The 27,671-nt window shown below is 39.5% G+C and overlaps 1 protein-coding gene across 2 annotated transcripts in view; it reads right to left on the reverse strand.

Moving 5' to 3' along the window:
• hecw2 (HECT, C2 and WW domain containing E3 ubiquitin protein ligase 2) overlaps nucleotides 1-27,671 on the reverse strand; it is a 297,158-nt gene that overhangs the window by 84,352 nt on the left and 185,135 nt on the right. For both annotated transcript variants that reach the window (XM_008117272.3, XM_008117273.3), the window contains 7 exons: nucleotides 26,723-26,817; nucleotides 26,134-26,206; nucleotides 18,285-18,454; nucleotides 13,630-13,772; nucleotides 7,266-7,366; nucleotides 1,858-3,210; nucleotides 487-582 (listed from right to left, as the gene is read on the reverse strand). In XM_008117272.3, the coding sequence (XP_008115479.2) occupies nucleotides 487-582; nucleotides 1,858-3,210; nucleotides 7,266-7,366; nucleotides 13,630-13,772; nucleotides 18,285-18,454; nucleotides 26,134-26,206; nucleotides 26,723-26,817 (2,031 nt within the window). The remainder of the gene's footprint in view (nucleotides 1-486; nucleotides 583-1,857; nucleotides 3,211-7,265; nucleotides 7,367-13,629; nucleotides 13,773-18,284; nucleotides 18,455-26,133; nucleotides 26,207-26,722; nucleotides 26,818-27,671) is intronic.

Below are 27,671 nucleotides of genomic sequence, written 5' to 3' on the forward strand. Positions count from 1 at the left end.
TAGGTACCTTGTCTTGGAATATTTCAGTGGATTTGTTTTAAAGACTTTATTTGAATGGATTCTTGGACCTTTGGCTTTTATGGAAATGCTCTTTTGAATTTTGATTTCCTTTTTTATAGTTGCTTGCTTTTCATATACTCAGCTTTTATTATACTTTGCTTTTAATAAGCTCTTACATTGGATCAACTGGACAGTGCATGGTTTGTGGTGAAAAGAGGCTCCAGGGCTCTAAGTGCAACAATCGCAGAAGGGGGTTGAACTGGATGGTCCCAGGGGTTTCTGCTATTATTTCTATATTATATAATATATAATTTATAAACATTTCTTGGGGCTCCATGAGAAACTTTTGCTTCAAAAAGGGCTCTGCGGCTGAAAAAGTTTGAGAATCAATCATTTGAGCAATGTTTCCCCACAATGTTGAGTGGCTGCTTTCTACTCCCTTGTGTGAGGTATTAATTTTCCATCCTTCAAATAAAAGTTCCTCACTTGGTGGCAGGGCCTCATCCACTCTCTGATAGCGACTAACATCCTGACGAACAGACGGAAGTGTTCTCAGAGGCTGATGACCATTGGATTGGGCACCTAGAAAACAAAATAGTCCATTAAGATAGTCTTAACATTAAAACATGGAGTAGCAGTGTTAAAACACGGTCTAGCTTGAAATCTTCCAAAGGAAAGTGAAACTCATAGGGACAGAGTTCCATGGGACATTTTTAGTGCTGTTTACTACTCCTTTGTGTGGTGCATTAATTAATGGGGAAGGGAGGGGAACCTCTGTCCTGGACTCCAAGTCCTTCTTCTTCAGGACTATCTGAGAATAGAGATCTGCACAAAGAGGAAGAAGCACTAGAAGGATGGAAGCAATACTTGACTGGCCACAGAGAGGGAGTGGGAGATGCCTCCTTGTTCAAGGCTCTCAGAGTATATCTACCATAAAATGGCTATGTGCACATATATGAAAGCTGACCATCACTTCAGCTAAGAGCTTTATCAATGGCTGTTATTTGAGCCACTGACCAAGATCCTGCACCGTGAAGTGTGTTTATTTGTGTCTGTGTGTGTGTATGTTCAGTTGCACCTCCACAGCTATGTCTCCTAATATTACTCTCTTCAAAAGCCACCTTGCAAGCATCACAACTCCTCTCTAACATGGCTATAGCTATGAACAGGTTTTAAATTGGTTTTAAAGGTTTTAACGGTTTATTTGTAATACCGTTCATGTTGAATTCCATATTCATGTTTGCACATTTTTAGGTTTTAATCAGATTGGTTTTATTGTGAGCCGCTTTGAATCTCTTAGAGTGAAAAAGCAGGATATAAATAAAAACTAACAACAAAACTAACAACTAAAAACATTGTCAGAGTAGAGTGATTAATAAGGATAGATCCGTCCATTTTCCTGTATTTGGCTGCATTGTGAAACATTTCCAGGGCTCTTTATGAGGCCCCTGTGGATGACATCCTTACAGTTCATCCAGCTACATCAAATTAACTGCACATACCCCCTGGTGATTCATTCACTCCCTGACAGCATGGATATAGCTGTGTTGTACAGTGCTGCTTTTAAGGTGGACGTTGGGTAGGATTTTGCTTACTATAAAGTCAGTACAGAATTCTGATTGCCACAAGGACCACAAAATATGAGTTGCAAAGCCCAATTTGTAGCATTATAATTCACCAACAGGATATCAGCCAATGCTTTATATCAGAAATAGATATTCATGAACTCAAGATTAGTGACTAATTTTCTAGAGTAAGTGCAATCCACCATAGAACAAATTTAGAGAGGGACAGCATACAGTTCAGCTCAAGATGTTTCACCATGGACAACAAATGTGCATTTTTTGCAGCTGTTACCTCCGGTGGCTCCATCCACCTCGGAAGCAGCTCCCGCACAAGCCGCCTGGGACCCGCTAGCCTCTTCCTCTTGAGACTGGCTATGTGCAGCTGCAGCCTGCAGGCTTTGCCTCCGCCGCCAGATTTCTTCAGCCTCATCACCATCTTGCAGCCCACCTGCCTCAAGCAACTGCCCTTCCTCTGGAGCAGTTGGTATGTTCACTGCAGGCAAAGATGCCTGGGTGCATATCACCTCCTGGGTCTCTGAAGAAGGCTCACTGCCAGTGGCCTCCACTGTACAGGCTCCCTCTTCCTCTTCCTGAGAAGAAAATGCTGGCATGTCAGGAAACCGTGCACTTTCGAAGGAAGAAGTGTCAACCGACGAGAGCCGAGGAGCTGTGCTTTCATGGCATGAGCCATCAGCCCCTTCTGCATCGCTTTCTCCTTCCGGCCTGGTACTTGATTCACTAACACTTTCTGTACGAGCAGGGTCACTCGGCTCAGTTTCTGATGAAATCTGAGAAGGTTCTGATCCCTGATCCACAGATTCAGCTTCTGTCATTCTGATTCTGTCTTCAGGAGCAGACTCAGACGTTTCAGGATTCAGGACAGCATTTGGCAGCTCGCCTTCCTGAGGTGCAGAAGTTTCAGTGGGAGCCAGATCTACTGGCTCACTGTCCTGAGTCACCTGAAGGGTTCCAGCTTCTTCTCTTCCCAGATCCAATTCTAGAGGCTCTTCCAAGATCTCTTGCTGACATTCTGAAGGTTGTGAGGACTCTCCTATTTCTGATGCCTGACCATTTTCGTCAGGGTCCTGGCTTGGCATCTGGCTTGATGAACAATCTAAGAAACTCTCTTCCGCACTCCTGGTGGCACCATTCAACATCACTAAACCACCACCATCATCATCCAATGATGGCTGGAACCCTAGAGCCTGGTGGTATTCATGCTCCTCCTCATCAGAGTCAATATGAAGCATAGCATTAAGTCTAGTGTCAGTAGGGAAGCTACTTCTTAATTTTGGGGATGCACCAATAGTACGTTCATTGCAAGTGGAAGTCCCAGATCTAGAATGATTGCTTTGATCTATTGCATCTAGATAGTCATTCAAGGAGTCCTGGCGACCTCTGGGGGCCAATGACCCTGAAGCCACAGAGGTCAAATCCTCTGGATCTGTTTCTAGAGTCACACTAGTCCTCAGAGAATGCCGCTGGATAGCTTCTCCAGATGATTCCTCAGAGATTGGGCCATTTGAACAAACTGGAGGTGAATCATGTTGTCCTGCAGGCATATCTTCATCATCAGATGGGCTACCCAAGTCCCCATTTACAGAGTTCACTCCGAGAATGGTTCCCACAGTTTCAGGCGAAGCATCTAGAGAGAGAGAGAAAAAAAATGCACAAAATTCAGATATATGGAAAAGCACTTTAAGGTAGGATAAAGGTTTTCCCCGACATTCAGTCTAGTCATGTCCAACTCTGGGGGTTGGTGCTCATCTCCATTTCTAAGCCGTGACACCTCCAATGACATGTGACCGGCATGACTGCATGGAGCACCGTTACCTCCCCGCCGGAGGGGTACTTATTGATCTACTCACATTTACATGTTTTTGAACTGCTAGGTTGGCAGAAGCTGGGGCTAACAGCAGGAGCTTACCCTACTCCCTGGATTCAAACCGCCAACCTTTCGGTCAGCAAGTTCAGCAGCTCAGCGCTTTAATCTGCTGCGCTACCAAGGGCTAAAAAAAACCACTTTAATAAGGGCGGAATTTCAGAAGCTTCGGTTTAACAGAACATACAGAACTTCAGTACTATCTCATTTGCCTGAAGATTTTACAGCTCTTTTTAACCCATCCTAAAGGTTTCTAATGAATCCTAATTTTGCAGTTTTTGAAATGTTTGCTCTATCAGTTGAGAAGAGAGAGGAAATAGAATTAAAATGGGTGGGATCAACCCATACAACAAACAGCTCCATTGAGTCTCCTTTTAAGCCGCTCTTAGTCCCCTCAGGGAGAAGGGCGGAGTATAAATGCATGTAATAAATAAATAAATGACTATTAAAAATACACATTTACACAAGAAATTGACCCATTGTCTAAGTTTCTCCATACTGCCAGCTCTTTGTCGGACATGTATTATTATTTAGGAAGTCAATACTCTACTTTTCTAACGTACACCCTTTTTTATGGGAAACTGAATAATGATGTAGCAATGGGAGAAATGAGATTGAACTTTCACAACATGAGAAACAAAAACAATGCCTGAGAAAAAGAGGAAAGCCATGTACTCTGAGCCCATGCTGTACTGCAGTAACCTATGAAATAGAAGTAAGTTTCTATATCAGCTTACAAAGATATTATGTACCAAGAACTGAAAGAAGAGTGAGAACAGTTTTTAGAACATGTACATTTCCCACTAAGAATGGCACGTTTGTTTTTATTAATTGACATATTTAATATTTAATGGTGCAAAGAGAAAGATTGAGCACACCTGCCAACAACACTACAGTTTTAAGTTTCATTCTGTTTGGACTTGGCAGTTAGAAAATAGATTTGGAAGCATTGCACAACCCAACCCCCCAAAAGATTATTGGTATCTTGGTTTTTAGGCCTGTTTCTGAAGTCCTTTGGGGTGTTGATTCAGAAAATTGCATTGGATAGATTGCATCAGCTCTAGTTTCCTAGATATGGTTATCATGGTTTTCTATGGGTGAGCAGTTAAAGCCTGGTATATAGCATATGTCCTGCATCTCAAAAACTAGAGCTGATAGGGGGAAACTGGTGCAATTTTTGGAATCAACAGGTCAAATACATCCAGTAACAGGACTAACATTTGAGGGATCAAAGTGTGTATTGGGCAGTGTTATTTATCATGGGAACAGATGAAGCATGAAGGAGTTGCTCAATATAAATCAGAATATGCTCAATAACAGTGTGATACAAATGAATAAATCTGAGAAAACAACAATTGTTAAAGAAATAAAGATCTAAGTAGGATCACAGAAAGAAAAAGGTTCCTTGACAAGTTCAAAAGATATGAATGTTTCTATATTAGTGGAAGAACATAAAACTTCAGCACAAGAGACAGCTGGGATGTCAAATTGATTGTATGGCTCCTTTTTAATTAGTTTAAACCCACATTTTACTGATCATTTTATTTAATTTAAGTCATGCTCATTACTTTTATATGTTGTGGTTTTATGTTAATTGATGTGTTATTGATTTTATATATATATGTTGATGTACTTGAGCGCTCTATCTGGAGGTCGGCTGTGACCAGCACTGCAGTGGAATTCAAAGAGGCACAAATGGAGAGTAAAAGGAAAAAACGTGCCAAGAAGGCGCATCAAGCCAACCCTGACTGGGACCGCCTTCCACCTGGAAACAGATGCTCCCACTGTGGAAGAACATGTGGGTCAAGAACAGGGCTCCACAGTCACCAACCGCCAAAACACTACTACACTTAGAGGGCCATCATACTCGGACAACGAGAGATCACCTAAGTAAGTAAGTATGTTGATGTATTATATTTTATGTGTTGTATGGCACCATCATGTGCTATTTTATAAGCCACTCTGAGTCCCTGTTGGTGGTGGTGTATAAATAAAGCTACAGTAGAGTCTCACTTATCCAAGCTAAACGGGCCGGCAGAACCTTGGATAAGCGAATATCTTGGATAAGGAGGGATTAAGGAAAAGCCTATTAAACATCAAATTAGGTTATGATTTTACAAATTAAGCACCAAAACATCATGTTATACAAAAATTTGACAGAAAAAGTAGTTCAATACACAGTAATATTATGTTGTAATTACTGTAGTTACGAATTTAGGACCAAAATATCATGATATATTGAAAACATTGACTACAAAAATGCCTTGGATAATCCAGAACCTTGGATAAGCGAGTCTTGGATAAGTGAGACTCTACTGTATTATTATTATTATTATTATTATTATTATTATTATTATTATTATTATTATTATTGCAAAAGTGTGCAAACAATGAAAATAATTATGAGTCTTTTATTTTAAACATTGTAAGTAATAATGGTTTAATGTGCTCTATTATGATTATTGTGGGTTTTTTTGTTCTTTTGTCCATCACATTAATGCACTGTTTTAGATATGATAACACTATATAACAACATTTGAAAAAAATATGCTTCTGGTTTGAACATGTTATTCCTGTTTTATTGTATGGTACTACTTTGAAAGTAGTTGTTATACTCCAGAAACTTGATTTTTGTGGCTGTCACAAACTATGTTAAATTGGTTGAGACTCTGAGATATTCATTGAAAAACTAGAGCAAAATGTGCTGCCTGATGTCTCGCAAAACAAAGTTTTTGCAGTTTAATAAAGTTTTTATGATAGAACCAATTAGGAAATGACATTTATAACCCAGGAACAAAAATTGTGTTACATAGTGTAATTAGTATTGAAACCACACATGTCAAGCTCAAGGCCTGTGGACCAAATCCAGCTTGCCATGTCATTTTATGTGGTCCTCCTTCAGACACTGGACTACAATTCCTGTATCCCTCATTCTGAGACATCATGACTAGAGGTGATGGGAGTTGTGACATAGGGACATCTGGAATGCTGTAGTTTGCTCTATTGAGTCAGGAGAGTGGGGTATGACTTTGGATACAGGATTTGTGGATATGATGTCTGACTTTAACATGTCCTCTAACCTTTTCCAAACCTCAGAGCCACTTTTGGGCTGCAATTTTCATTACCCGTAGTCCGCATGGCAGATGATCAAAAGTGGTGGGAGTTGTAGTTCAATGACATCTGGGAACCCAAACTGGGTAAACCCTAAAGGACACCGTCCACTATGTAAAAAAAAGTATAGTTGGCCTTCTGTGTCCACAGATTCTCTGTGCATTCATTCAATGGCCATTTGAAGGCAACCATGAGGCTGAAGTGGCCCTTGATGAAAATTAGTTTGACACCTCTGATTTAAACTAATGACATAAATATATATATCAGTTGGGATCACAGAGGGAAAGAATACATGGAAAGGCAACAAGGAAAATGTAGCCTTTCATCTTTTTCTGTACAATTTTGGAGGACATAAAACATATCTAGTTCTACAATTTTCACAGAGGTGTACTTCCATTGCATTGAGGGCTGGGATGCTGATCTAGTCAAAGCAGGGATACAATTTGGATTATTAAGAAATACCCCCTTTTGCTTCTAGTTTTTCTAATAAATATTTCTTACGTATTGTTGCTGTTGCTACATGCACTGAATTATTTGCTTAATTGTTTCCCAACTTTTTTTTTCAAATATGGGACTCAAGGCAGTTCACAATCTAATTTAAAACAATGTGGTTATGTGAAAACAAAGCAGTTGTGGTCAACTATAAATAAAAAACATGACCCCAAGTTCTGTAAAATAAATGTAATCCAAATATGAAAACAACTCACCTTCGTGGATGGAACACGTAATCTCTACCTTGAACTGCAGGCAGCCACTAACATGGTCAGCTGGAAGTCTTCTACCAAGGTTATAGCTGAGAATTTGGTCTCTGCAAAAGGGAACAAATATAGAAGTGAACCCATCTGTTTTCTAAACTCTCAAAATGTATTAATTTTGAGCCAAAGGCTGGAAAAAGGTTTCACAAAGAGTTTCATAGACCACCAAAATTATTTCCACTGGCCTTTTACTGACCATGATTGCTGCATCAGAATACAAAAGTTGTTTGCAGGAGATATGATAACAAACTGAAAACATACCAGTCACAGGACATAAGACACACATCATGATAAATGAATCTATCACCTTTCTCCCACAACTGTCTATTACTATTAAAGGAGGAAATAGGTTGGGGGACAGCATATTTCAAAATCGTAAAATCTTGCTTTGTCAAAATATTCTGCCCTCTTGTGGTTCTAACACAGTGGTTCCCAACCTTTTTTTGACCAGGGACCACTTTGACCAGGGCCCTCTCTCCAACATTAGTACCAAAAGGGTTATGAATCAATTTTTGGTCAACTTCAGATTCGGTTTGGTTATTTGGGATGATGATTCAGAAAATTACATTGGATAGACCACATCAGCTCTAGTTTCTGATACTGAACATATGCCATCCAGTATTCGCCATCTGCTTGCCCACAGAAAACCGTATTTAATAATCTAGAACTGATGTGGTCTATCCAGTGCAATTTTCTTACTCAACACCAAAAATAACCCAGGAACAGGCCCATAAACAAAGACACCAAGGCACCCCTGCTTCCAGGCACCATATGGAATGGCTCCTCTCAGGGGGAGGGAGGCGGAGGAGAAGCAGCAGTCAGGAGGCTTGTTGTCGTGGGTGGTCAGCCTTTCCCCTCCTGACATCCCCATTGCCTAGGCACTATAAGAGGGTTTCATAAGGCCAGTCACTCTCGCTGCAACGATGTCGTAATGGTGAGATCGCGGACCATATTTTACTTGAGGACCACAGGTGGTCCACGGACCACAGGTTCGACACCATTGCTGTAACAAATGTAGTCATATACCTGAGCTGACCACCACACTATTTTATTTTGGAATTTAACAAGTTAGTCCATGTATTTATTATAGACTGTACAAAAGATATAAACACCATTTGGGGGGGGGGGGCAGGAAAACACACATAATATTTTGTTTTATTCAGGTTTCAAGATGGCATTCCGCATATTTAGCCATTTAAGAGCATTTTTTGGGATCCTGATTATCTCTCAGATTTTGTCCTATCGGCTTTCTGGCAGCAAGTTGAAATACTGCAAAATTATTTATTCTTTCCTCCAAGAACAATATACAGGCAATTCCCACAGTACAAACAAGATAGGTTCTGGAGGTTTGTTCTTAAGTTGAATTTGTATGTAAGTCAGAATGGGGCTCCATGCAGTCATGCCGGCCACATGACCTTGGAGGTGTCTACGGACAACGCCGGCTCTTCGGCTTAGAAATGGAGATGAGCACCAGCCCCTAGAGTCAGACATGATTGGACTTAACGTCAGGGGAAAACCTTTACCTTTACCTTACAGAACAGGTACATTTTTAAAGTGTAACTCCAGATATATATTATGTATATATATAAGCTTTGGATAGCATAGGAAAGGGTGAACACCCCTGTGATGTTTGCTTTACTGTCTGTGCCTCTGTTCAGAGGATTTCACCTCACTTTCTGCCCCTGTGAGAATTACATTTTGAAAAATGTGGCTTGTTGTTGAAACAAGGATGGTGATAAAGCTTCAGTGGAGACACCTTTCCTCCATGATAACTCTTTCAGGAGTGAATTTCCCTTCAATGGATAGATTTCTCTCACTTCCTGTTGTCTCACCCCCCCCACCCCACCCCCCACCCCACCCCGTTTATAACCATGAGTAGTCTGTAAGTTGGATTTTTGTAACTCGGGGACTGCCTGTATATGTTCTTTGCATTCGCATCACCCAATGTGACATATAAGAATTTAAAGTGACCACCAGATGGCAGCCATAAACTGTAAACCAGCTCTGCTTGAATACCTGAGGAAAACATCTTGCATGGATATCTAAGGATTCCTTTACATCAAAGAATATACCAGCCTAAAGGTGTAATCTGGTCAGGTATTATTAATCAGAAATCAGAACCATTTATGAGCCATATGTTAGCCAATGCCAACAGTATAACAGAGTGAGATGATTATTTTAGTTCTTAAAAAGCATGTGATCAATTAAACAATATCCCCAAACTTGCTTCTAATGACAATGATGATACTCTAACATCCAGCAGTGTGCAAATTTATTCAAAACAACTGTTAGATTGAGATCTCACAACGCTTGAATTTTAGGGGCTTTATTTACAGGAGCAAAAAGAAACTGTATTCAAAATTTGAATATGATTGCTTTTTTAACCAAAAAATCAGCATTTTTAGGGAACACTGAGAATAAGATTGCATGTTTTAAGCTAATCAGCCCCATGGGACTCTCTTTCTGTGAGCCAAGCAGAGCCAAAATTAGCCTGGCCTACCTTGTCAAATCTGCAATGTATTTCGCTTACCTGCATCAATACCACCTTGGAAAAAGCTGACAATTGTTTTCAAACTGAATGTATCTTTCTCCGTTTATGCAACATGTTATTTTGGTGGGGAAATCTGTGAAAAAGGAGGCCATTTGTTTACAAGCTGTGTTCAGTCTTGATAGCCATGCGACAGCATGCCAACACTGCAACAAACTAGAAATTTCACACAACTGAGGAGAAGGACTGTTTTTATACTATCAGTCTGATTGGATGCCTGTTGTTTTCAAGTATTGAGTGTAATAAGAATGCTCTAGTTCTATGTGTGAAATGAAGCATTACAAGCAGAAGGACTGGCAGCCAGATGAAGCCAAAAAGAGAATATACTTTTGGAATTCAACAGATGTGGACTGAGGAAATATTTTGCCTCAACCACTCTGGACCTGATCACATTAAGTGATAGTCGGTTTCTGAGCATGTTTGATAGGTCCCATCAAATGACATTTGTTTCCTGTCATCATCAACCCATTGGAAATCATGTGCAAGAAGTGTCAGAAACTGAGCATTTAGACATGGGTTTCATATCATGTTTTAAAAAAATAAAGATCACATGAAATGCTCTGCTTTTCTGTGTGATTGGCGAAACAGTAAGCATCCCATCCTCTGTGCTGACGTCTCCTTTGGGGGCATGTCAATGGGTGGTCCCTGCAGATCCCGGGATTTGTCAGGAAGGGAGCCGTCACCATTTATCTCTCACGATATGACAAGAGAAGAACTCCGTAATGGCCATTGGCTACTTTGAAGTCTTCGGTCCTTTTAAAAATGTGTTACCAAAAGTGTTTGACAGGAGATTACCTTTGTACAGCACGATAGTAATTGCTATTCGCCAGTTCGTGCCAAGTGACAGCGAGAGGGGCTCTTTACTGTGCAGATGTGAGATCTACAAATTTTGCAATACCAAACCTGTGAGATTTTCATCTGTCAGAGAGTGACGTATGCAGAAATTACAACAAATTCAGAGGAGCAAAGCTTCTGTGGTGTGATGAGTAAAAACGGATTACTTTAAACAGTAAGAAATTCGTGTATGGATCCTGTTGTTACAAAAAAATGTAGAATGCATACTGATTAAGTGCTTTAAAATTTAAATGTGATAAGGCTGAACTTCTGTGAATGTCTGAATGGAAGTTGCTCTCACACAAATGATCAAACAACATTTGTTGTGTATTCAGCCTCCTGGACATAGTCCAGCAAATTGCTTATAATACACTGGGAGTCAACTTAAGAAATAACTATACTGTGTCTTCCCAGATGGAAAATGTGCATCTAGTATGCTGAAACAGCACCTATGAAACCCACAAGTTATGCTGATCTCTCCCAAAGGAGACTACTCTTTTGAACAACAAAAGCAGAAATAGCACAGGCAATATAAATGGCCCAAGGTGTTCCAGCACTAAACCACCTTACTAAGAGAAGCACATTTGTGAGGTACTGCCTAGGTCAGGCTTGGACAATATATAGTTGATGGACTGGATGCAGCTTGCAAAGGGTGTCCTTATAGTCACTTTGCTGGTCAGTTCTTCCCATGCCTGCTCTCCTAAGGGAGGGAGAGAGGGAGGAAGAGTGGCCCGCAGAGGTTACTTTAAAAGACATTGCACAACACATACATTTACATTTACAAGCGCCTAGTTGTCCAGGCCTGGCCTAGGTTATACTGTTCATTCACTACTTCGAAGTTCGCTTATCACGGACTCGCTGTTTTGCGGAAGCTGTATTTATATATTTATTTAACCAACTCATTGCTGCTTTTTAATAGTTGAGTGGACCTTCTCCCCCTTGTAAGCCCTGGGGAGAGTGAAGCTTTTCCTACCAGCACCAGTGGGCCCATTGCTTCGTGCCAGCCATGTTGCTCTGGCTGCCTCTGCTCCTGTAGCCAGGGAAGAAGGAACGCCACTCCGCCCGGTAAGTGAGCAATCGAGCGAACGAGCGAGTGTTTGGGTGAGAGAGTGAGGGAGGGCGGCAGCAGAGGAGCCTGGAAGAGGCGGCCAGGCTCCTTTTTCTGCCGCCACTCCAGCCCGCAGGTGTTGGTAGGAAAGGCTTCACTCTCCCCGGGGCTTGCAAGGGGGAGAAAGGCCACTTAACTATTAAAATAATGTTTAGATATTAAAATAAAAAGTGTCTCTACTTCGCGGATTTTCACTTATCACAGGTGGTCCTGGAACGTAACCCCTGTGATAAGTGAGGGAACACTGTACTGCTTCTTAAACTTTTTCCTTTTGCGAACCCTTTCTACCAAATAAATCTTTATGGGACCCCAGGCATGTAAAGGTAAAGGTTTCCCCTTGACATTAAGACTAATTGTGTCCGACTCTAGGGGTTGGTGCTCATCTCCATTTCTTAGCCAAAGAACTGGCGTTGTCCGTAGATGTCTCCTAGGTCATGTGGCTGGCATGACTGCATGGAGCACTGTTACCTTCCCACCAAAGCAGTACCTATTGATCTACTCACATTTGCATGTTTTTGAACTGCTAGGTTGGCAGGAGCTGGGGCTAACAGTGGGTGCTCAGTCCGCTCCTGGGATTTGAACCTGGGACCTTTTGGTCCGCAAGTTCGGCAGCTCAGCGCTTTAACACACTGTGCCACCAGGGGCCCCTCTACTTGATCATACTGAGGTATAAATATTCAATAGTATTCCTGTGCCTTCATGGTTTAACCCGTTGAGCCACCGGTGGCTTTTTCCAGGCATGTAAGTATACAAAATAGGAATAAAAAATTACTGATAATAAATCAGCATTTGCAAGGCTTGCTAAACAGGCTGATTTTCCTTTTTCTGAAGTACAACTGAAGCATCTTCTGCAGAGTCCACTGTAAACACTGCACCATGTTGGTAACAGATTCATGGAAAGGTCTAAAGGAAATACTAAGTTGCAAAACTAATTTTTTCATGACCCCCAACATTGAGCTAAGAGATCCCCATTTGGGGTCAGGATCCGTGGTTGCAGAAGCAGTGTTATAGAGCTACTGGACCTTCTACTGAAATAGCCAGTGGATCTTAAGAATTGCCCTGTCACCAGTGTCTTAATGTATGTGGCTCATGACACTATTTATGACACTATTATGGACATAAGAGAATCCTCCCACAGGATGGTAACACATCCAGACATTCCCAGACGGCCAATTCTATCACACCAGAAGCGACTTGCAGTATGTTCTCAATTAGCTTCTAACATGATAAAAAACCTCTAAAATCAATTAGTCTCTTACTGTAAATACAAAAAGGTAAAATCAGGTAAGATATATGCTTGTTAATGCAAGAACCAAATGAATTCAGTTGAATAAACTGAAGAACAGAAGAAGCAAAAAAAATTATAATGAGCATGAGAGTCCATGGTTATATTAGTCCTGGTCTTCACTGAAATTAGACACATTTTTTATTAATAGAAGAAGAATATGATTTTTGGACTATATAAGAAACAAGATCAAACATGTTCCAAATAAATTTGCACACTACTGTATGAACCTGTGTCTTATGACTCAATGTTTTTATATTTTAATGCAAAGAAAAATAATTTCAAGTTGTAAACCATGATATATAGGAAGAGAAAGATCACGAGAACGCTTACTCAACTGGGGGGGACGGGGCTACTTTATGACAAAATAAATTCAACCAAACAGTAAGACTATGAAAGGGCTTAACTTTCCAATTATACAATGAATTATCAGGATTGCTGAATAAAGTTTCATTACATAACAGTGAAGTTTTGTTAGGGAAACATAATCTTTCTCCCCCTTGACCAATTTAATATAAACAATGAAATTGTATTTGTTTACCCTATTGCATGCCTTTCCAGCAGCCTCTGGACTGGTATAGTGAGCTTCCCAAGAAAGCGCTTGATGATAGGCCGGCTCTTGGCAAATTTGTCTTTAATTTCAATTTCTAAGACATCAGTTAGAAGTGCTACAAAAGAATACTTCTGCAAAGAGAAAAATACATTTACTATCAGAAGCAATGGTAATCAACGAATACAGCATATCTGATTTAATTGGGAGCATTTTAAATATATATTTATTCAGATATTTAAAGATGTATGGTTACAATGGGTTGCTATGAGTTTTGGTTACAGTTTGGCATTCTACATACACTGCACGGAAATCTATCCATTGGAGGTATGTATGGTTAATATTGTGAAATATTGCTAAAGAAAGCTAAAATAAATTACTAAATATACTATCATAAACATGAAAATGGAATGTTCTCTGACAATATAAACCTTTTTTCATGAAAAGCTTCCCCAGAATTTGACCAATGAAGATAAAAAGCTCAAATGTTCAACACACTGCTATATTCTCCCATGGAAGAAACTGTTTTTATCTTGAGATCACCAGCCAGAAAATAGGTTGACAATTTTAAGTTGACATGGTATCTCATCCAAGTTTATCATGTCTTCTTATAAAGGCAACTCATGTGTTATGGAAATCTTAGGCACCTTCTACACTGCCCTACATCCCAGGATCTGATCCCAAATTATCTGCTTATCTCAGATTATATAGCAGTGTAGACTCATATAATCCAGTTCAAGGCAGATAATCTGGGATCAGATCCATCGGATAAAGGGCAATGTAAATCCAGTCAGAAAATGATATTGTCTTATCTCCAGCAAAAAGAAAACACTTGTAAGAAATTTTTGACTCTTGTCAAAGACAACTCTATCTACAATATATACAGATGCCAGCAAGATATTGTCAAGATGGAGACAAACAAATGGTAGTGGGGTAGTGAACCCACACAAGGTTTGTTTTAGAAACTATCCCAGGCACTGATCCTATTTAATGGATACGTTTTGGCATACTAGAAAACTCATTTCAAATCCAGGCTAAAAACTGGAGGAGATTCACTGTCTTTTTGGCTGGTCACTACCCAGTTCCCACCTCCTCTGCCAAAGTCTAAATAAGACTCTTCAATATTTTTCTAAAGTCTAATAAATTTGTAAAGTACAGCGTGAAAACATTCCTTTTGAAGACCCCAACTCCCAGAATCACCCTGCCAAAATAGCCAGTGATCATCCTGGTGGAAGGGTGCTGGGAGATGTAACCTTCAAAAATGATGTTTATAAGGTTTCCTTCTGAGAAATTATCATATATATAGGTGACAGGCAGATCTTATACCTGGGTTCAAACTAGAAGCCTTCTCTTAAGAGATTCTTGAAGAGCTTGCTTCAATATTTAACTGGTTGGTTTTTTCGCTATAAGCCTTCTCCAACAAATGTCCTAGATTTCTGATCACCTCCTATCCTCCTTCGAGTTAATCTTTGTTTTTCCTCCTTCCAGCTAAGAACGTTCATTTTTAAATTATTTTCTTAGTAAAAAATAATTTTAAAAATGATAATCACCTACAGATTTACTCAGAAGACTAAGGCAAGCAGGAAATTCTAAGCAAAACGTACAAGATACATTTACCTAGGCCATATAACTGCTTGGTCTTCCATGTTGCATTTATCAGAAATATATATGTAGTTCTCCGTTTTGAGTATCAAACAATGACAGTCCAAATTAAATTACATTTCAGGCTCTCCTACTTGTTTTAGAGGTAATTTAAAATCAAATATAGTATTAAAATCTGGCTGCTTTTACCACAATTTATCTCACTGTAAACATTGAATTTTGCAATGCAAGACATGAGAGCTCAGGGCCCATCCAGATAGGCCTTAAAAGCGAGACATGTCCAAATGCCATCTCTGATAAAACTGAATTAAACACTTTGTAAAATCAAGATCTAAAGGTAAGATCCAAGTGCGGGCCCTGTGTGGAGTGGGCGTAGGGACCTCATCACGTGATCCCCAGGCCCAATCCACACAGTCATCTTGGTTTTTTTGGGCTTTAGGAGCCCATTTCCCCCCAAACCCCAGAAGCATGCAAGGAGGAACATAATGGCGGCCAGGTAAATTTAACTTTCTTTTTAGGAGTTATTTTGGAGGGTTTGAGGTGGCTGCATACCATCCTGATTGTTATCGGGATGGCCTGTAGAAACACACCCCTGGAAAGCCCAGGTTTTTGGAGGGCAGTGGGGACTTAAACCAGTGTCGAAGTGGGTTTTTAAAACCCACTTCAGAGCGGGTTTAAGTCCTGTGTGGAAGTGTGTTCAGTTTCACTACAGATGCTAAAAGAAAATTTTTCAACTTGACAAATGAGAAAGGATTAATTGAGATTAAAGTTAACACAAGATAAAAAAATATTACTTGAATTCCTTTATATCATATTTATTTTGGGGTGCTATTGCCTAATTCTTTACCATATATTTGCAAAGTAATCAGTTCATTTGGGGACTTTCAAACTTCCAACAACTAAGCCAGACTGAAGAAAGTACAGTAGAGTCTCACTAATCCAAGCCTCGCTTATCCAAGCCTCTGGATAATCCAAGCCATTTTTGTAGTCAATGTTTTCAATATATCATGATATTTTGGTGCTAAATTCGTAAATACAGTAATTACATCATAACATTACTGTGTATTGAGCTACCTTTTCTGTCCAATTTGTTGTATAACAGGATGTTTTGGTGCTTAATTTGTAAAATCATAACCTAATTTGATGTTTAATAGGCTTTTCCTTAATCCCTCCTTATTATCCAAGTTATTCGCTTATCCAAGCTTCTGCCGGCCCGGTTAGCTTGGATAAGTGAGACTCTACTGTATATACATTTCAGGCACACATAAAATAAATAGGTTTTGTTACAAAGAACATCACAGAGCACGAGGAAATAACATGTGTTCCATTTAAATGAGTCATCATTTAAGAAATAAATCACCAGAAGATGCCGCAGGACAATAGAAGAAGAGTGTTTCATTCTAAGAAAAAATAATCCAATTAGCCTACTTTCCACATGACTTGGAAGACAGAATCTAAACTGGTAGCTAAATGAGAAAATTGATACTCTTTACCGTCATGGTAGTTCTACTTAGACAATACAATTTTGTTAAATCAGGATACTTTTAACCATCATCCTTAGGGTATCTTACATCCTAGGTTTCTAGTCTTTATATACAGACACAAACAAGTTTAGCCATGTGACTATCAGCAAGTTGCCAGTTGACATGTTATGAAATAATTCCTTTTAAATCAGCTTTCCTAAAGTGGGGACCTTCCAGATGTCTTGGACTTCTGCTTCTATCAACCCCAGCAAACACAGTTAATAGTTCCTAATGCTGGGCTTTCTAGTTCAAGACACTGGGTGTTAACCAAGTTTGGGAGAGCTGGTCTGGATATTGTCTGCTCTACTTAAAAATACAGACATATGTCAATTAGAAAAACCAATATGGGTGGAAGGATGAAGCAAGAGGACATGAGAAACACAGACTTTCAGTTCTGGGTTGCAGCATTGCTTCTGCTCTAGCCAGTCCTACTGTCACTGCCTATAACAGGTAAGCAGCAGTTGTCCACAGAATCCTTTACTGAACAGGAGTAAACAGCAAAACAAAGAGAAAAGGGAGAACATATAAGCCTGCCTCAGCAGTTACTACAGAATTGTTTATATACTCTCCCTCGCTCCCCCCTCTCTATTTTAATATCTGTATTTCATATAAATATATTTTAATATGTGCATTTTACAAAATGTTTTAGGAAGATGTGTTTTGACTATGTTGTGCCTCACCTTGTTCCACAAGGAGAGCTGGGTAAGAAATAAAATTATCATCATCATCATCATCTATCTATCTCAAAGTTTGAGCACATACATGGAAAGAAAAAAACTGGATCAGTTCTCTATAATGTTCAAAATATGTTTGCTCACTTATATAAGCCTTCCCTGACATGATTCTTCACATGTGCATATGGTTAATTTTGAATACAAGTTTGCAGAAACGTGTTAAACTGCCATTCTTTTCAGTGGTGTACCAAATTTTCTGTTAAAGCAGTGATGTAGAGGGACACATTTACTTTTCAGATTTCTCCTAAAACAACAGAGAGCAAATTGCCCTTGTACTAAATGTTAACAATCCCTTACACTTAGCATCTGACAGAGAATAGAGGCCACAGGTTAGTGATCAGAGATCAGTCAGTGTCCCACTCACACTTCCTGCTGCTGGACTCAAAATTATCCCTTAAGTGGCTTTTCCCTAAGAAAAAAACTGACTGGTCTGTGTTCACGTGGAATCACTGTAACCTAAGTTATTTCTGTTTGTATGTAATGTTTAGTTAGACCCCTAAAATGTCTTGTTGTGAAAATAGCTGCTTATTAGAATTTGTTCTTGACATTTCCAGGAACCCATGAAACATTTATCCAGCAAGGAGAAAAAGCTGAATGGCTGACTGCAACATAGCTCAGATAAATGGGCAGACACCCAGAAGTTAAATATTCTTGCCATTTCTATGTCAATTCCAATAACCAAATACTTTTTAAAGTATGCCGCAAGACCTAAGATCCCAAAACCTTTGACCAGTTCACTTGCACAACCCCATCAACTCAAAACATTCTTTTGACAATTGTCTATTACCTCTCTGTGCCAAACAGGGTTGGTTGTGTTGCTGATGATAGTAGACCGCCTTTCCTGGCCATGGTGGGCAAATGTAGGAAATGTACTTTTCTTTCCAGGCTGAATGGACATCTTTAAGTAAGGATCAGGATTGAAGAACATTCCCTTTTTAAGTCCAACTGCCCTAATATCTTTAAAAGACAGGAGGAGGAAAAAGAAAAAAAGGAAATTAGAAACATTCTTTCTTATCAACTGCTTTCACCTTTTATTCAGTTCACCATCAAAGATTCTTGCTTCTTGCATTTTTCCTATAAATCCATGGTTCCCAACCTTTTTTTGACCAGGGCCCACTCTGACCAGGGCCCACTTTGACCAGGCCCCACTTAGACCAGGGCACACTCTCCAACCTTAGTACTAAAAGGGTTATGAATCAGTTTTTGGCCAACTTTAGATTCAGTTTGGTTATTTAGGGTGCTGATTCAGAAAATTGCATTGGCTAGACCACATCGGCTCTAGTTTCTGAAACAGAACATATGCCATCCAGCAATCGCCACCTGCTTGCCCACAGAAAACCATATTTAATCATCTAGAGCTGATGTGGTCTATCCAATGCAATGGTCAGCTCTGCGGAAAGGAGCGGAAATAAAATAAATAAAATAAAATAAAATAAAGAGGAAGGAGGTTTGTGGACTAGATTTTCATTCTCACAGCCCACACATTGAGAACCACTGGTATAAATCTGTAAACATAAAATCTGTTTCTATCTCCATAAAGCTGCATAGTCTATTATGAGCATACTATTTACCCAAAATAATATCTCCCAATTTGGTTCAAACTACAGTCTTCATCAGTCACAGTCATTATGGTAGTCAAGCTTACAGTTGATGATGAAGACTATTAATTTGGATGGGAATTGGTTGGGAAGGACTGTATGTATGGCAAGCGAACTCAGAATGACCATCCACTGACCGTCCACCTCATTTGAAAACAAAATTTAAATTGGGTTGTGGCCCCTAATAACACTATGGTAACACGATTTTTGTTCCTAGGCTGTGTAGTTCCCTCTGTTAAAAGACAGGCTTCCAAATGCCTTAGTCAATTATCGTGCAAAACATTAATAAAGCAGACAGATCTCATTACTGAAAGGCAATTCTAATGCCTCTCTTCAACTCGGCATACTGTTGATTTAATTTTACATTAGTTTGGAGCAAGATAAAAAATAAGATGCAGAATCCCAAAGAGCTTGTGGCAAATTGATTGCTTTATCAAGCAATGTTATTTTTACAAGATTTTCTATTAAAGCAATAATCCATAGCTTTTCTGTTAATAGCCTAAAAGAGAATATGACTCCAGTCAGCTATCCAGAAGATGGCCTCATGGCGTTTTCAAACTTGGTTCCAGTTTTTAATTGTTATATCTACATTGCTCTAAGGGCCTACAGTGACTTGGAATAATGAAACAGGAATGCAACAAGCAATGAATGTAGCTTTTTTCTTTAAAAAAGGAAACAAAGGGAACAAAGGTGTCTAGAAAACATTTCCAAATAGGTAAATATGTCCATGTGTTGCAAACATATAAGACATAAATCGTAAGCACATGGCCAGCAAGTTGAATCTACTATATAAAGTAGTGCTTTTAAAGGGGCCCTACTTTAAATAGTAGGATGCTTGCCATGTGCTTGCTATGGAATCAAACGAATGCAGAGCATAATCTAGGATAACTTGATGTGAGTATTTATGTTATTTACAATGTATGTCTTACATGTTTGGAACACACTGACATATTTACCTATTTGGAAATGCTTTCTAGCCATCTTTGTTTGTTCCCTTTAGGTCCACTTCATTTTGTAATATTATATTTTTCCACCTGAGGAAGACTTAATATAGTCGAAACCAGTCTGGAAATCCTCTATGTGGAAATCCTCCACAAGGAAGCAGAAGCTCCACACAAAGTACTATTAGAGGTACATATATCTTTTCATAGACATTTGGGTTTCTAAACTTCTTTCTACAAGAGAATAAGGAATCTAATGCCGTTAAGGCGAAGTTTGCTCCAAAGAATTCATGCTTGATTACCCAAAAAAGAAGAAAGAACATATAGCACAGCAGATGTTATAAACGTTTTGAGTAAAATAACTACTGCCCTTAAGAATTGGTGCTTGATATCTTTATCCCAAGCAAGAAAGAACATCTAATACAGTATTTTATAAACTTTTGACATCTTTTGAAGATCTTTACAAGCTCTCCAGAAAAAAATTATTGCTATAAGATTCTTTGGTAGAACTCTCTTGGCTACAATCAGTCACTGTGAATATAACAGACTTATGTTCTTTGTATACGTGCTCATTGTTGTTGTATATAAGTTGTAAAAATATTTACTTTTGTGATTGGTTTATTAAAATTCAATGCCTAACATATATAAAAACTAAAGCATAAAATCTAATAAAACATATAACTGTGCATTAAAATCACAAGACCATTAAACATAAAATACAAACATTTAGATATGGAAACATAGAATTAAAACAACCAATATAAACATTAAAATCCCATGATCCAAACTGCAAATAGAAATCTTAACAGATGTATTTTATCTTTACTAGCTTGGGGACCTGGCGTTGCCCGGGTTATTTGAAAAGGGCCTTGTTCGTTTTTGGATGTTAGGTAATATCAGCTTGGTCATATGTGTTAATGTGGGATTTGTGTATTGATAGTGTTTAAATGAAATTTGTGTCTTGTCTGTATTGCATACTGATTGCATCATCCAGAGTATGCTATAGTCTGGAAAGAGTTAATTACTAATAAGCTGTGATGTCCTTGATGTGTGGCTGGAACTGGGGAGTGTCCATACACAAGTGTTTGTGCATTGCTGATTGCATCAGATCTGTTCTGTTCTGTCCTGAGTTGAGTCGAGAGCTGTCTGCCTAGTCCTGTGTCCATTGTCTGGAAGTCTGTTTGTCTTGATTATTACTGCTTACAGTAAAACTTTGTATATAGTTTTACTAACATCTTTGGGTGTCTCTTCGTTCTGCGTTCCACTGATTCCATCCAACTGCTGCTGCACTGGTAAATTACTCTGACAATATGTTATGTGATTTCTTAGAAAAAACTCAGTATTTGCTTTTGTTTTTTATGAATGCTCCCATTAGAAAATCCATAAGAATGTGGGTGAAGTACAATTCCCAAAAATCCTGAGTCAATCATCTCCAAACTCCCCCAGTATTCACAGTTGGCCATGTTGGGTCTGTGTGCCAAGTTTGGTCAAGATCCATCATCTGCTGGGTTCAGTGTTCTCTGGATAAGGGTGAACTACAACTCTCAGATTCCCAGAGCAATCACCACAAAGTCCACCACTATGCGAAGTTGGCAGTGTCTGGTCTGTGTGCCAAGTTTGATCCTGATCCATCATTGGTGAGGTTCAGAGGGCTCACGAAATACAGGTGAACTATAACTCTCAGATATAAAGGTCAACTGCCTCCCAGGTCCCCCAGTGTTCCCAGCTGGTCATGTTGAATGTGTGTGCCAAGTTTGGTCCAGATCTGTCATCAGATGAGTTCTGCATTCTCTGAATACGGGTTAACTATAACTCCTGGATGTGAAGGTCAATCAGCCCCAAACCCCGCCAGTATGCAAATGTGGCCATGTTGTGTCTGTGTGCCAGGTTAGTTCCAGGTCCGTCGTTGGTGGAGTTCAGAGTACTCTTAGATTGCAGGTGAACTATACATCCTAGTCCCTACAACTATAAATCATGACGAATATTCTCCAGTATGTTCAGTTGCTGATCATTTCCTCTGTTTGCTGTGTGCCATGGGAAAGGGCAGGAAAGGGTTAAGGGTGAGGCAGTGGGTGGGGTCATGCAAATAGAAAGAGAAAGGACCCCAAGGATGTGCTCACTGTAACCTGCAATGTCCTGGGAGGGCGTGACTTGGTGGCTCCTCAGCACTGGGAACTATAGCCTGTTTGTGGAGGCCAGAGGCTGTCTGTGTTTTTCACTTTTATTGTGTGTATAGATTAACCATGCAAACACACATTTCCACCTTTAATCAATATGTAAGAAATACTGGCAGAAAGGTAAAAGTGAAAAAGCTTTCATACATCTACTCCCCAAAACAAAATGGATGAGTAAATGAAGAAGAATAGATAACAAAATTCAAATTCCTTTATGCATGTCAATGGCACACAAAACAAAAGTGATATAGTTGAAGAAGCTATGGTATATCTTTTTTTTAAAAATACAGTGTCTACATGACCACATATGGATTTGTACTATCTAGTATTATAAGAACTAATAAATCTTCTAAAACACCTAGCTGTAGGGGCAAAAAAAAGCACATCGAATAAAGACTAGAGAAGTGTGAGCAGCATTGGCACAGCTGGACGTTCTGGGTCACCATCTTAGAACACATGCTGAGTGTTTTTCGCTTCTAACGTTCAGTTATCTCCTCTGTCAGTTTATGGATAATATCAAATAGATTCAGTGCAAGATACCTGACCTTGCAGAATACGATCCTTCTTAGAATGAACTGAAGGGGGAAAGCAACCAAGCGAACATTAACCAAGACAGGAGGACAAATCATCAGGCAGAAGCAATTAGGCTCCGTGATAAGCTTGGAGCAAGCAGGGGCAGAGAATTAGAGAATACCTTCATGTCCTATTTCACATTAACAAGCCCTCAGTGTTGTTTAGGCTACAGAAAAGGAAAAAATGCCATCGTTTCCAACCTCATCACATTTCACCCTTCTGCTCCAGCAATTGCAGTTTCCTTTTTTTCATTACTATGGAAAGGAAAGAGAACACAAATCTGGTTGTCTCACAACCTCCTCCTCCTCTTCATAGATTTTAGGAAAGATCCTATGAAGCACTCATGTACCCTGATCCACCCCTAAGCCCTATCATACTTAACATCTGGTCTCTCATATTAACTTGATCTGGACTTGTTTTCTATTAAGCTTCTCTCAGCTGCATGGGCTTTGATTTATTATTCCTTTGAAGTCTCAGGGAATATTTTGAAATATTGCTAAGGCTTCCAATCGAACATTCATCACAATCTTTCTTCCGCACAGGGATGCCATATGAGTTGTGTCTCGCTTCTAGCATTCGCAGGACTGCAATCATTTTTCATCTTTCAAGTCACTAGGACTGCCCTTGCTTCTGCAGTAGCAGATAGATGCTTTTTCTCTTTGAAAGCTAAATATGGATTGATCTTTAACTTTGGAAAATAAACATTTTCGGGATGCCTAGAGAACTCAGCATAAACATGATTTTTTTTTCAAAAGAGTGTCTGCAATATATGACATCTTTTGGAAAGCAATGTTCCTGTATCTGGTATTAACCTGTCATAAGACTAAAGATAAGATGGCAGAAGATGAGTCAGTCAGGACTGGGCTAGTGTACCCTCCCCATAAAGAAGAAGAGTATAAAGTTAATTAATATTTGAATATTGAGATATTCTCCATCCATCTTTTCCCGTGGGGGAGAAGGGCCACTGAGATCTGATGGAACAACTGATTTAGGGAGAGATATAGAGAGGAAAGGGGCCGTGGTGGCTCAGCAAGTCAAACCACTAAGCTACAAAACTTGCTGACCGGAAGGTCAGCGGTTTGAATCTGCAGAATGGGGTGAGCTCCTGTTGCTAGCCCCAGCTTCTGCCAACCTAGCAGTTCGAAAACATGCAAATGTGAGTAGATCAATAGCAGCAGGAATGTAACAGCACTCTATGTAGTCATGCCGGCCACATGACCTTGGAGGTGTCTACGGATGATGGCGGCTCCTCAGCTTAGAAATGGAGATGAGCACCAACCCCCAGATTCGGACTCAACAAGACTTAATGTCAAAGGGAAACCTTTACCTTTATATAGAGAGGAAGGATGGGCATGTATTCCTTTTATATCTTCCTATGGACATGTATTTTATATCTCCCCAGGGACATGGAAATCTCTGTTTTATTTGTATTGAGTTTCTATGAATTCCATTTACGTTTTTCCTATCCCTGCTTTGTATCAGGCTGGAAGATTTTGCATTCTCTTCCTGCTCTGAGATGTGAGAATTTATTGGAAAGTGTACATTCATTTGCACAATTTTCCCTAATGCATGTAACTCTTTCCCTCTGACTCAAGTGGCTTTTCACTATTTTTTGTTTCAATTATGTACATCTTCATAGAATCATAGACTTGGAAGAGACTGCATGGGCCATCTAGTCCAACCCTTTCAGTTGGTTGATGTGTAAATACTATTTCCACCATGTACTGTTTAACTGCATTTCTTTTCATCTTTATATCACTCCCATTTTACTGTATATGAGTTCATTTTGAACCATTGATTTGCCACATGTAGTGTGGGGGTTGATTTGAAAACTATTCTTAATTGTGTTGTCAACGGTTTTCATGGCCAGACTCACTGGGTTGCTGTGAGTTTTCCGGGCTGTATGGCCATGTTTCAGAAGCATTTTCTCTGGACGTTTCGCCCACATATATGGTGGGCATCGTCAGAGGTTGTGAGGTCTGTTGGAATCTAGGCAAGTGAGGTTAATATATATATCTGTGGAAGGTCCAGGGTGGGAGAAAGGACTCTTGTCTGTTGGAGGCAAGTGTGAATGTTGCAACTGGCCAGCTTGATTAGCACTGAATGGCCTTGCAGCTTCAAAGTCTGGTTGCTTTTTGTCTGGGGGATTCTTTTGTTGAGAGGTGTTAGCTGGACCTGATTGTTTTGTGCCTGGAATTGTTTTGTTTCTAAGACAATACTTGTCTATCTATTGTTAAATTACAATGTTGAGTTGAGACCCAGACATCTCCATCCATGGAAAGAAAGAAAAAATATCCAGTGAAGTCTCTTCTTAAGATAAGCAATTAGTGTTGCAATTTCCACCTATTCTGCTTTCCTTCTGCAGCTTGCAGCACCACCTTCAGTGTTTTTTTTCTACTGGGGACTGCTTTCATGGCCAGAATCACTGGGTTGCTGTGAGTTTTCCGGGCTATATGGCCATGTTCCAGAATCATTCCCTCCTGATGTTTCGCCCACAACCATGGCAGGCATCTTCAGAGGTTGTGAGGTCTGTTGGAAACTAGGCAAATGGGATTTATATATCTGTGGAATAATGTCTAGGGTGGGAGAAAGAACTCTTGTCTGTTTGAGGCAAGTGTGAATATAGCACTTGATTAGCATTGAATAGCCTTTCAGCTTCAAGGCCTGACTGCTTCATGCCTGGGGGGTATCCTTTGTTAGGAGGTATTAGCTGGATCTGATTGTTTCCTGTCTGGAATTCCCAATTTTCAGTGTTGTTTTTATTTACTGTCCTGATTTTAGAGTTTTTTAAAAATACTGGTAGCCAGATTTTGTTCATTTTCATAGTTTCCTCCTTTCTGGATTTCAATGGCTTCTCTGTGTAGTCTGACATGGTGGTTGTTAGAGTAGTCCAGCATGTCTGTGTTCTCAAATAATATGCTGTGTTCAGATAGGTTCCTCATACATGAATCTGCAAGGCTATTCAATGCTAATCAACGTGGCCAATTGCAACATTCACACTTGCCTCAGGCAGACAAGAGGGTTTTTTTCCTCCTACCTGAACATTCCACAGATACATAAACCCCACATGCCTAGTTTCCAACAGACCTCACAACCTCTGAAGATGCCTGCCATGGATGTGGGCAAAACATCAGGAGGGAATGGTTCTGGATCATGGCCATATAGCCTGGAAAACTCACAGCAACCCAGTGATTCTGGCCATGAAAGTCTTCGACAACACATATGTATATCTCATTTTACATATATACTATAATTTGATGAAATCTGATCATGTTCTTGTGTTTATTTAGCAACATTCCTTAATTTAAAAGTAACAAAAGTGAGATAATTTTTTTTAAAAACTGTCTTACCTGAGAGTGTAAAGCTAACTAATTTTCGACTATGCTGACCTGCCGAAACACCTTCAGTACCTTCAGCCCCAATCTAAAAAGAGATTTTATTATTTTGTGGTTATTTTTGCATGTGACATTAGTATACACATTTAAAAAAAGAATCCATAAACAAATGAAAATTATTATTGCAAACATTCTTTATATTTCACCTTCAAGATATAATGAATAAACTATGACCTGTTAGGGCCTTAAGCCACTGGAATTTCCATTTTTGGGATCAAGTTGCATGAAGGAATTTAAACATTTAAGTTTGTCATACCAAATGTAATGAAAAAATAGATAGACAGAGACATGCTAGTTAGTTTAGATTATTCACAAGTTGTATTTGTATTTTGTTGTTGTGGCGGCTGGGACCTTATTTCACAAGTACCCATAAACAGAATGCCACCAATGGCAGGGTTTCACTTATCACATTTTCCCTTTGAACATCTTCATTAGATCAGATCATTTACTGGAAAATGTTAGCTGCCATCTTAAATTAGCAGATTTATTATCACTGCTAAACAGAGTCTTAGCCTTCATGTCAAAAACAAATCAATACACTCACCATCACAGCAGGGTTTTTCACAGTGATGCATGGAGTTGTTGCTCGCAGGGCTCCACTTACACCATGGTAGTATTTAAAGCAGATCTTTATTTCAGCTGGAAAGAAGAAAAAAGAAAAGAAAGACAGAATTCTTGTAAGATCCATGCTGATTGAGGGTCAACTAACAATGGATTAGCTACTTTGGATGAAGGTGTCCTAAATATTTTCCACTCATGACCCCTTTCCTCCTGAGAATTTTTTACGTGACCCTGTTATATCAGTACAGTATATAAAATAGGTATAAAATTAACCATTCACTGATGATAATTTAGCATTTGCAAGGCTTGCTAAACAGGCTGATCTTCCTTTTAATGAAGTAGAGCTAAAGCGTTTTCTACAGACTCCACTGTTAACACTATATGTTGTTGGTAACAAATTTGTGTAAATGTCTAGTTGGCATTCAGAAACATTTAACTGTTGCCAATTTTCTTTGCAACGACAACATTAACCTAAGAAGACCTTATTTGAGGGTGGGACCCATAGTTTAAGAAGCAATACTTTAGTCCACAGTTCACTGAGACTACTGTATATTACTTGAAATGTGCCAAATTCTCCAGTCTGGAGAAGATGGCGGCCATTACTCTAATAATGATGATCTAAAGGGCTCTGGTAACAATATAAAACTGCTTGCAATCTCATCAGACGGACCAAATTTGGCAGCATACATTGGTTCCTCTTCACTTTTGCCATGAAACCTGCTGACTCCCATCCCACGACGTACATTTACTTCCGGTGAGACTTCATGGCCAAAGTGAAGAGGAACCGGCGTATGCAGCAACAGCAGCAACATGGGAGGATTCCCGTGTTTCATTAGCAACAAGGGGGGAAGCCAGGCAGCGGATGTTTTCCCCCATGCAATGGAGTAAGGGGAAGCCAGGCAATGCAGGGTGTGGGGTGACGGGGTCCCCAT

This window comes from Anolis carolinensis, chromosome 1 (genome assembly GCF_035594765.1).
Source record: "Anolis carolinensis isolate JA03-04 chromosome 1, rAnoCar3.1.pri, whole genome shotgun sequence".
Classification (NCBI taxonomy): Eukaryota; Metazoa; Chordata; class Lepidosauria; order Squamata; family Dactyloidae; genus Anolis; species Anolis carolinensis.